The 10,571-nt window shown below is 41.2% G+C and overlaps 2 protein-coding genes across 2 annotated transcripts in view; both read left to right on the top strand.

The window, feature by feature from the left end:
* The first annotated feature begins 2,091 nt into the window (after positions 1 to 2,091).
* On the top strand, positions 2,092 to 4,470 carry LOC118413721. Its single transcript, XM_035817249.1, has 4 exons — positions 2,092 to 2,652; positions 3,321 to 3,560; positions 3,659 to 3,754; positions 4,040 to 4,470. The coding sequence occupies exons 1-4, from the start codon at positions 2,130 to 2,132 to the stop codon at positions 4,468 to 4,470; spliced, it is 1,290 nt and encodes a 429-aa protein (XP_035673142.1). The 5' UTR covers positions 2,092 to 2,129.
* Positions 4,471 to 4,637: 167 nt separating this feature from the next.
* Positions 4,638 to 10,571, top strand: part of LOC118414786 — a 32,476-nt gene continuing 26,542 nt past the window's right edge. The window contains exons 1-4 of the mRNA XM_035819033.1: positions 4,638 to 4,739; positions 5,325 to 6,475; positions 6,813 to 6,871; positions 7,236 to 7,496. Of these exons, the coding sequence (XP_035674926.1) occupies positions 4,728 to 4,739; positions 5,325 to 6,475; positions 6,813 to 6,871; positions 7,236 to 7,496 (1,483 nt within the window). The 5' untranslated portion in view covers positions 4,638 to 4,727. The remainder of the gene's footprint in view (positions 4,740 to 5,324; positions 6,476 to 6,812; positions 6,872 to 7,235; positions 7,497 to 10,571) is intronic.

Here is a 10,571-nt window from a genome sequence, read left to right on the forward strand (position 1 = left end):
GTCATGTAAACAACACTAACCGCCACTGTTTTAGATAAAGTTTGACTTTAGAAGCCTTTTAAAATGTCTTTACTTCATTCTTATTCTTTTCTTGGATCTGTAATCTGTTTATTTTCGAATCAGTCCAATTTCCTATTCCACTGATTTTTTCAGGTTCCGGTTTGGACCGGTCCAACAAGAAAAAACGGTTTTGTACCGGTGCACTTCACAGATACCACCCCTAGGTAAGATAGTTACCTCTTTCGAGTAGGCTGAAATATAAATTTATTAGCGTTTTTATGTGTGCCTGAGTAGCATTGATTATGTGAATGAACAGCATAACTCGGGAAAGCCTGGATAGATTGTCTCAGATTTGGTATGTAAGATCTTGATGAGAAAAAGAAATGGTTATATTCCAGACTCCCTAGCGCCTTGTTTCAGTACTGCAGTGGAACGTCTAGTTTTGATACATCAAACTGTAGTCGTAATTTTTTAGTGGTAGATATACATGTAGCTCCCTTGGGGTAGAGAGTAAGTGGCTTCGGTTTGGCTCCCCTAGCGGCTTTATGGAACTGCAGGGGCCGGTTAAGTTTCTTTAAAAGAGAAAAACTCAAAAAGGGGGTGACAAATCGTGATGATTTTTAACATGAAAAAAAATGTACATTAAGTCATGGTTCATGATGTAGTAGGTAGTAACGCATCAGACTAGATTTGCAAAACCAAATTTTCAAACTGATATGAGTTGCATGATATGACTATTCAAACACGTGACATATCTAACAGAGAGAGAGAGAGAAGAACGGTGATAGATATAAATATTAATAAATATAAACATTACCATTGAGTACTAATTCACAAACTTTAGTAGGAATATGCTATGATTCCACAGTGGAAATTGACCGGAATTTCATACGTTTGGCATTTGGAAATTACGTGGAGGTGGGAATTGTTTAAAGTATGATATATTTTACACATCTTTTGTTATCTGAGTGGAAAAGATAATCAAATTAACTGATGCAATATCATGTAAATAATGACCTTTTTTACATAATCAATAAGAAGTAGTTTTGATACGGCAGTCGCTAAAGTTAAGATCATTTTGTGAAGGTTAAGGTCCTGGGACTTTAGCGATTAAGATATTGGTATGCAATATATAAGGCAACATCGAAACAGAGCAATCTATATTACCCTGGCATCGTCAGAGGTTTTTGAAGTTGGTATTGCGGTAGAATAAACCAAACTTTAGTACAGTATGTACAATGGTATGAGTAGAAAGCCGATATACAAAAAAAGGAGCACTGTATATGCCGTTCCTGCTTGTACTTCCAAGTTTTTGGCAAACAAAAAAAATATGCGAAAATATTGTTGTGTGCCATGAGATATTTTGCACGTACTTGTATTTATTGCTGATTTGTATGTCAGGTTACTTTTAGGCTGTTGCTTTTATCAGTATCATCATAAAAATATCAGTATAAATAGCACAAACTTTAACCAATGTGGAACATAAGATGCATGTATGTTTGCTTACTTTCTTACCTCTTCATCCCATGTAGGACTTAAGGGTACTGCGTTCCACATTCAGTAAATGATGGAGGAGAGACACGTGGAACTCCTTCGCAAGAATCGCGTGCAGATAGTAGATAATCTAGAATTTGATGACATTCGATACCATCTCGTTGACGCTGGGATCTTGAATGATCCTTGGCATCTTGACAGCATATACAGTTCTCGAACACGTGCAGATAAAGTCAGAGCTTTGCTAGACATTCTCCCGACCAGAGGACCAAAAGCATTCACGGTGTTTCTGGATGCCCTGAAGGACAGCTACCCTTACCTAGCTTGGATCTTGCAGGATGAAAGCCAAGAAGTAGAAGGTAATGTAATCACACATCCAACGTCTTCAGACTAAATCAAGCATATTACAGCAGATTTTACCGTTAGAAATATTGCCAACGGTGACAGTTAAGGATCTTGCTCTTTAATACGTTTCGCGTTGTCCTTTATAATACTTAGTACATGCGTAAGCGCTAATATTATTACATAACAAACCGATGGTCTTACACTTGAAGGCGTTTAAAATTTATATCCTAATAGATAGAATTAATTTTCTCTTAGAATCCTATCGTTTCTAATGTTTGAAAGCCCTATTCATGTACATAGCGTTAAATGATAACATGTTTTTACATCCTCGTGTTTTCCTAGGACCACGTGTGTTCGTCATCCACGCAGGAGAAGACAAGGACTCATTTGTCCGCCCACTTGTCATCAACCTCCTACAACAGGGTTTAGCCGAGACAGACATTTTCTTTGATTACAGTTCCATCAAACCTGGTGACAACATCAGGGAGAGGATACTTTCAGCGCTATCAAGTCAAACTTTAGAACTTGCTGTCGTTGTTGTCAGTTCATCATTACTTAACAAGCACTACTGGCCTAAATTTGAGTATGAAACATGTCTGCGAAAAAGGAAACGAATATTCCCCATTTGGTTTGATGCAAACAATGACAACTTTAAGGCATTCAGTGAACAAGTCGGAGAGTACTCTCCCACATTGAAACAGCTCGTTGCGAGACGTGTGCAGAGAGACAATGTTCCTGCTGAGCTGCCAGGCATCGCTGCTGAGATCATACAGCAGCTCTCTCCTTTGGAAAGTGGCGTTTCGGACCCTGCAGGTTGGAAACAATTGTATCATGTGTAACACAGCTATTTTATCACTTGCATGAAAAATAGAGTCGTTTGTGGTGTTGGTACGGCAGCAATTTTTCCCTTTTTTTGTATATGCCATGGTCTTGTTTTTATAGGTGGCAGATACCTTTTAGTGTGGAGGAAAAGTAGCATAAATTTGAGTCCCCTAGCATCTAGCCCTGAAACTGTTTAAATATGTTTAAATATTTCAAGGATAACTGAACGAAGTATCGAAAATTCGGCATTTTTACTATAATAGTGAAACAACGAATTTTCTTGTTAATGGGCATTAAGGCATCCTAAGTGAGATGTACATACTAAGATGCAAATCATGAACATTTTTTGCATAGTCAATGAGGAACAGCTGTAATTCTAGTGCATTAGTAGAAAATGTAAAGCATAAAATTTATGGCAAGAGGAACAATGACAGAGAGCAAATAAGGGTCTACCTTGCAGAATTAATGCAAAAGTGGCATAATTCTTTTTTGTCAAATAATAGCAATTACGTAGTTAACGAAGTTAGCTAAAGGTGTACACCTTTATGCGTAGATTATATGCGTTATTAATGAAACAAGACAAAAAAACTATAAATCTACAAAGGCTCTAAATTTTTCATATATGTATGAAGTCTGATAACTCTTTCTATTTTTGAAAGGTTCGCATGTGCCCATCGACCTACAAGGACCAGAGATGACAGAGTTGTATGTTAAAGCCTGTCGCGAGGGGTCGCTACCAGTACACAACACACGTGCCCAGGTGGTGGGTCAGTACAGGTCAGGGAAAACCTGCTTCATCAACAGGCTGATGGGAGAACCGGTCAGGCTGGACGAACCAATCACGGATGGGATCAATATCACACCTGATGTTCAAACCAAGGCATGGAAGCAGTCACGAGGTGAGGAAATAAAAAGGCGATGAAGACAATGTACTCTTTGCTGAAGTTTTAGTGTTGGGTATATTTTCTTTTGTTTTTAATTCTCATTCTCTTTCCAGTGGAGATTGATGAGTTCGGCGCTGGAATGGCAGGGCTGCTGCTACAGTCGCGACAGGAAACTGAGACCTCGGCAGGTGATACAGAATCTCCATCAGGTAAATCTCTATAAATTATGTACTGTACATGAGTGTGTGGTGTCCGTGTGGTAGTGGTAACGGTTGGAATAGATGTGCTGCTGCACATGGAAGATTGATGCACTTGCACATGGAAGATTGAAGCTGATGTCATCCATATAATCAAGTCAAGTGTGGCCTTACCGATACGTTGATCAGGAACATCTAACTTAGATTGTGATGCAAGAACTTTGATGTGAATTACGAGGCTATTCACAGAACACATCTGACTTCCGTCATTAATCCGTATAATTTGTGTCATGGCAGAGGACGAGAGTTACGAGTCCGTTGTAACGACAAGTAGTTTGATGCCGCGAGAGGAGAAGTCCACAGAGTCACCTGCGACGACTTCATCAGATGATACTACACATCGTCTCGGCGAAAGCGAAAAGCTACAAGATACAGCAGAGGCGTCATTTCGACCGTCAGCAATTCCCAGCAGTGTCTCGGAGACCTTGAAGAGAATGCGGGATGCAGGCTTTTCGGAGGAAGACCTTGGGACTGCGGAATACCCACGTTTGTCTTTCTGGGATTTCGGCGGCCAGGCGACTTACTATGGGACCCACCACTGCTTCATCACACACCTAGGAATCTACATCCTCGTCATGTCTCTGCTGCAGAAACTGTCAGACCCTGTACCAAAACAGGACCACAAGGCTTCCGTGGACAACCTGAAAACAGGAGGGGGTACGTACTAGAAGAGGATACTACTTTATAGATACATGTCACACGCGTACATCTTACTAAATTAAAACGCGTATGCATCCTTGTATTGTATTTCATGGCATTATATTGGATTGCATTATTGTACTGAATGGCATATGTCGTATTGTTGCATTCAATGGTGTCTTTTTGTTCAGATTACTTGGACCACTGGCTCAACTCAATTCGCTCTCACACTCAGCATCAAAACACAAGAAAGCCTCCAGCCATCCTCGTCCTCACGCACAAAGACATGGTCTCTCAGGTGAGGTTATCACCTTCGTGAAAAATGGAGTTAGTATTGTATGTCTCTATCTCTCTGCGTGTGCTTGTCTCTGTTTGTATGTGTCTTTGCGTGTGTTTGCATTACGGATTTTTGCTGTCACTATAACTGTACAGTGTCTAGAAGGATATTATTTTATTTGTTAGGTTTTAAAAAGACGATGGTCAAGGTCGATTTTGGACCTGCCAGTGGGTGATCTTGAAAATGCAGCAAAACTACGCTGTTTTTGTCTTTGACATGCTGTAGTCTTTTTTTTGTGGCAAATGTCAGAAATAAGAAGTGCAAGTTTGGGCCTCCAAGAAGATTTTCTGAGCTACAGGGGCGTTTGGTTTAAATCATACAGAGAGGATAACTGAACAGAGGATCCACTAATTTCCATGACATGTATTTGAGAAACCATTGCCTTTACATGATGTATTTTGGAGTACATCTAGACGGTTTGAACAACCGAAAAGGAATCAATTCGACCATATATTGAACTTAGCCTGTTACATACTGGTATCCTGGAAACAAGTTGTTTGTTACAATTAGTGTAGTAATTACAGCAATTTTATCGGTGTTCTACAGAAAGACATTGAGGACTACAAAGAAGAGATATGGAACCACATCAAGGGAAAGGCGGCAGGAAAGCTGGTCATGCCAGAAATATTCGCAGTGGACAACACAACTGATGACTCAGAAATTAACAACATTCGTGAGTACATCCGAGAGGTGGTGAAAACCCTGCCCCACATGGGCGAGGAAATCCCCATATCGTGGCTTCATCTCAAGTCTAAACTGAAGAAACAGCTACAGGAGGGAGGTCCGTTTTGCGACTTCCAACAAGTTGCGAAACTGGCCCGTGATCCCAACATCAACATCACAGACGAGCACACACTCGCCATGGTTCTTACATTCCTCCACGATCGAGGTGACATCATCTTCTTAGACGAACCCAGTCTTCGCGATGATGTCACCCTGCGGCCACAGGTGATGATTGACGTCTTCAAGACCATCATCACAGTTCCCGAGTATCAGCAACACAGGCAGACGGACCCAGAAGTAAGGAAGATGTGGGAGAGGCTGGAAAAGGAAGGAGTCCTCAGCGACAAGTTGCTGACAAGGATCTGGGAAGAGAAGGATCAGCAACTGGAAAGGCCATTTCTGGTCCAGCGCAAGACTTTCCTGAAGAACCTGATGGAGAAGTACTATCTGCTCTGCAACGCCACCTTCGTCGGTGATGGTGATGGTGATGACGAATCTCAACAGGAAGAGATGTATTTCGTACCCGCACTTCTCAACTGCGAGAGAAACAACGAGATGCTGTATCCCAGCGAAACGAATCGTTTCCCACAGGCACTCTACTTCGTGTTCAGCGAGAAGTTTCTTCCCAGTGGCATGTTCAGCCGACTACAAGCTTTGTGCGTTCGCAGGTTTGGACTTGCAAAGTCTTGCGTCTATGCGGGTTGCGCACGCTTCCCTACCGACAACAACAAGCAATCGTTCGTCGTCTCAAAGGTGAACCACTACCTGAAGGTGGAGCTTCTGTCGTCTTCTGACGCCTTCACAGAAGGTCTGAGCGTCAGGAAGTTTCTCAGCAGCGCCCTGTTTGAGATCAAAGAGAAATGGATCCCCTGTATCCAGTACAAGCTGTGTTGCTGTAAACAACATGACGACAGAAAAGAACCAGACTTCCTGGCATTGGCCACAGATGACGGGGCACTGGAACAGGATTCAGGGTACGATCACTGAATGCTATCATTTATGAAGAATGACAAAGACATTGAATTTATTGCTCGAAATGTATGTCATGAAATAGGATGATGTCTATTCTGTATAGTACAAGCAGAATTTCATTGGAGAGCATTCAGTTTAAAGCGAATCAGTTTCATCTACAAGTCCATATGTGGACCAGCGGCAAATATGACATAATCAGCTGTTCAATTTATACATTATTTGGCAAAGTTATGAGATTTTGGAACTTTTGTTTACCATTAACTTGGCGAGCGACTACAACCGAAACTTGAATTGAAATCAACTTATACTAACTGACTGTATGTACCTTTTTCTTACCAGAATACCATCTGCATTTCGTGACGTTTGGATGACTGGTAGCTCACAACCTGATCGAACAGGTAACTCAACCTATTTGAGTACATAGCGTACGACTTTTTTTATATAGGAACTAGATTTAGGTTTTCTGTTAGTAACAAATAAAGCTCATATTTTACATGATAAGAGTAAGCAGATTCTACAATGTTTCTATCTTCTTCATTTGAATCTTAATTGGTCAATCGGTGCAAATTAGCATATAGGCACGCATAATGATTTGCTCAACCAAGGTCTATCATTCTTAAGCGCTGTTTTTATTCGCTATCTATAATAGACCATGCCAACATTTGTTTATTTATCTTCTGTGTGTCCATAATACGGCACTATGCTGTTACCTTGCATTTCCTTCCTCAATTCATATTCATATGAGAAATTTAAATGTACCAGAAAACTCAGGAGGAGACGGCCCAGTGATACTGTTGCCTACGGGAGACCCTAGCAGCATGCGAACGATCGGCCCCGTCTTGGACACTATGGAGCTGGGGACAGGACTGTCGCTGGACCAGTGTGACCGCACTCGGAACCAGCTGACGCCAAAACAGCGGGTCCAGGTGCTGGTGCGGCTAGTAGAAAACCGCTACCTGTTGGGAGCCGCCGTGGAGATGTGCTGTCCAGAGTTTATGGATTGCTTCTTGAGGGAAGAACGAGGTATGTTGTCTTTGATACTTGACTTACTTGACTTATATCGGGTGCTGCTCCTCCCCTGCCACCCGAACCACTGTAGCAGCCAGAAGTCTCTGTCATCCATCGCCTTCCCCAGGTTGTCTGCCTGTAGACCAGTATCCCGTCTGACGATCGGACTTCCAAAATTCAAACAAAATGTGCGTTACTTTCAACACTTAACTTTTCTACATACGAATCAAGGGTCACCCGGGGGGTAACCGCTAACCGCTAAGCGAACCATTCGGTAACCGCAAAAAAAGCGACCCCTTACGATCGGACTTCCGAAATTTCAAACAAAATGTGCGTTACTTTCAACACTTAAATATCATAGTAATACACTTGGGGAATAGATAGAAAGTGATTTGATTACCCAAAATTACTTTGTAACTTTTCTACATACAAATAAAGGCTCACCCGCGGGGTAATAGCTAACCGCCAAGCGAACCTTTAGGTAACCGCAAGAAAGCGACCCCTAACGATCGGACTTCCGAAATTTCAAACAAAATGTGCGTTACTTTCATTACTTAAATATCACAGTAATACAATTGGGGAATAGATAGAAAGTGATTTGAGTACCCAAATTACTTTGTAATTTTTCTACATAAGAATGAAGGCTCACCCGCGGGGTAACCGCTAACCGCTAAAAAAACCCTTCGGTAACCGCAAAAAAGCGACCCCTTACGATCGGACTTCCGAAATTTCAAACAAAATGTGCGTTACTTTCAACACTTAAATATCATAGTAATACACTTGGGGAATAGATAGAAAGTGATTTGAGTACGCAAAATTACTTTGTAACTTTTCTACATACGAATGAAGGCTCACCCGGGGGGTAACCGCTAACCGCTAAGCGAACCCTTCGGTAAACGCATAAAAGCGACCCCTTAAGATCGGACTTCCGAAATTCAAACAAAATGTGCATTACTTTCAACACTTAAATATCATAGAAATACAGTTGGGGAATAGATAGAAAGTGATTTGAGTACCCAAAATTACTTTGTGACTTTTCTACATTGGATTGAAGGCCCACCCGAGGGGTAACCGCTAACCGCTAAGCGAACCCTTCGGTAACCGCAAAAAAGCGACCCCTTACGATCGGACTTCCGAAATTTCAAACAAAATGTGCGTTACTTTCATTCCTTAAATATCACAGTAATACACTTGGGGAAAAGATAGAAAGTGATCTGAGTACGCAAAATTACTTTGTAACTTTTCTAAATACGAATGAAGGCTCACCCGCGGGGTAACCGCTAACCGCCAAGCGAACCCTACGGTAACCGCAAAAAAGCGACCCCTTAAGATCGGACTTCCGAAATTTCAAACAAAATGTGCGTTACTTTCATTACTTAAATATCATAGTAATACACTTGGGGAATAGATAGAAAGTGATTTGAGTACCCAAAATTACTTTGTAACTTTTCTACATACGAATGAAGGCTCACCAAGGGGGTAACCGCTAACCGCTAAAAAACCCTTCGGTAACCGCAAAAAGGCGACCCCTTACGACCGGACTTCCGAAATTTCAAACAAAATGTGCGTTACTTTCAACACTTAGATATCATAGTAATACACTTGGGGAATAGATAGAAAGTGATTTGAGTACCCAAAATTACTTTGTAACTTTTCTACATACGAATAAAGGCTCACCGGGGGGTAACCGCTAACCGCTAAAAAACCCTTCGGTAACCGCAAAAAGGTGACCCCTTACGATCGGACTTCCGAAATTTCAAACAAAATGTGCTTTACTTTCAACACTTATATATCATAGTTATACACTTGGGGAATAGATAGAAAGTGATCTGAGTACGCAAAATTATTTTGTAACTTTTCTTCTTACGAATGAAGGCTCACCCGGGTGGTAACCGCTAACCGCTAAGCGAACCCTACGGTAACCGCTAAAAAGCGACCGGTCGACCCTTTACGATCGGACTTCCAAAATTTCAAACAAAATGTGCGTTACTTTCAACACTTAAATATCATAGTAATACACTTGGGGAATAGATAGAAAGTGATTTGAGTACCCAAAATTACTTTGTAACTTTTATACATACGAATGAAGGCTCACCCGCGGGGTAACCGCTAACCGCCAAGCGAATCCTTCGGTAACCACAAAAAAGCGACCCCTTACGATCGGACTTCCAAAATTTCAAACAAAATGTGCGTTACTTTCAACACTTAAATATCATAGTGATACACTTGGGGAATAGATAGAAAGTGATTTTATTACCCCAAATTACTTTGTAACTTTTCTACATACAAATGAAGGCTTACCCGCGGGGTAATAGCTAACCGCCAAGCGAACCTTTAGGTAACCGCAAAAAGGCGACCCCTAACGATCGGACTTCCGAAATTTCAAACAAAATGTGCGTTTCTTTCACACTTAAATATCATAGTTAATACACTTGGGGAATAGATAGAAAGTGATTTGAGTACCCAAAATTACTTTGTAACTTTTCTACATACGAATTAAGGCTCTCCCGCGGGGTAACCGCTAACCGCTAAAAACCCTTCGGTAACCGCAAAAAGGCGACCCCTTACGATCGGACTTCCGAAATTTGAAACAAAATGTGCGTTACTTTCAACACCTCAATATCATAGTAATACACTTGGGGAATAGATAGAAAGTGATCTGAGTACGCAAAATTACTTTGTAACTTTTCTACTTACGAATGAAGGCTCACCCGGGGGGTAACCGCTAACCGCTAAAAAACCCTTCGGTAACCACAAAAATGCGACCCCTTACGATCGGACTTAGGAAATTTCAAATAAAATGTGCGTAACTTTCATTGCTTAAATATCGTAGTAATAAACTTGGGGAATAGATAGAAAGTGATCTGAGTACGCAAAATTTCTTTGTAACTTTTCTACATACGAATGAAGGCTCACCCGGGGGTAACCGCTAACCGCTAAAAAACCCTTCGGTAACAGCAAAAAAGCGACCCCTTACGATCGGACTTCCGAAATTTCAGACAAAATGTGCGTTACTTTCAACACTTAGATATCATAGTAATACACTTGGGGGATAGATAGAAAGTGATTTGAGTACCCAAAATTACTTTG

Source organism: Branchiostoma floridae, chromosome 4 (assembly GCF_000003815.2).
Source record: "Branchiostoma floridae strain S238N-H82 chromosome 4, Bfl_VNyyK, whole genome shotgun sequence".
Taxonomy (NCBI): Eukaryota; Metazoa; Chordata; class Leptocardii; order Amphioxiformes; family Branchiostomatidae; genus Branchiostoma; species Branchiostoma floridae.

Bases quoted from the DNA above. Each gene is read 5' to 3' on its own strand.
- LOC118413721 (XM_035817249.1), top strand. From the start codon at position 2,130: ATGTACATAGCGTTAAATGATAACATGTTTTTACATCCTCGTGTTTTC. The intron at 2,653-3,320 runs GTTGGAAACAAT...TATTTTTGAAAG, and splicing joins TGGCGTTTCGGACCCTGCAG to GTTCGCATGTGCCCATCGAC. The intron at 3,561-3,658 runs GTGAGGAAATAA...TTCTCTTTCCAG, and splicing joins GGCATGGAAGCAGTCACGAG to TGGAGATTGATGAGTTCGGC.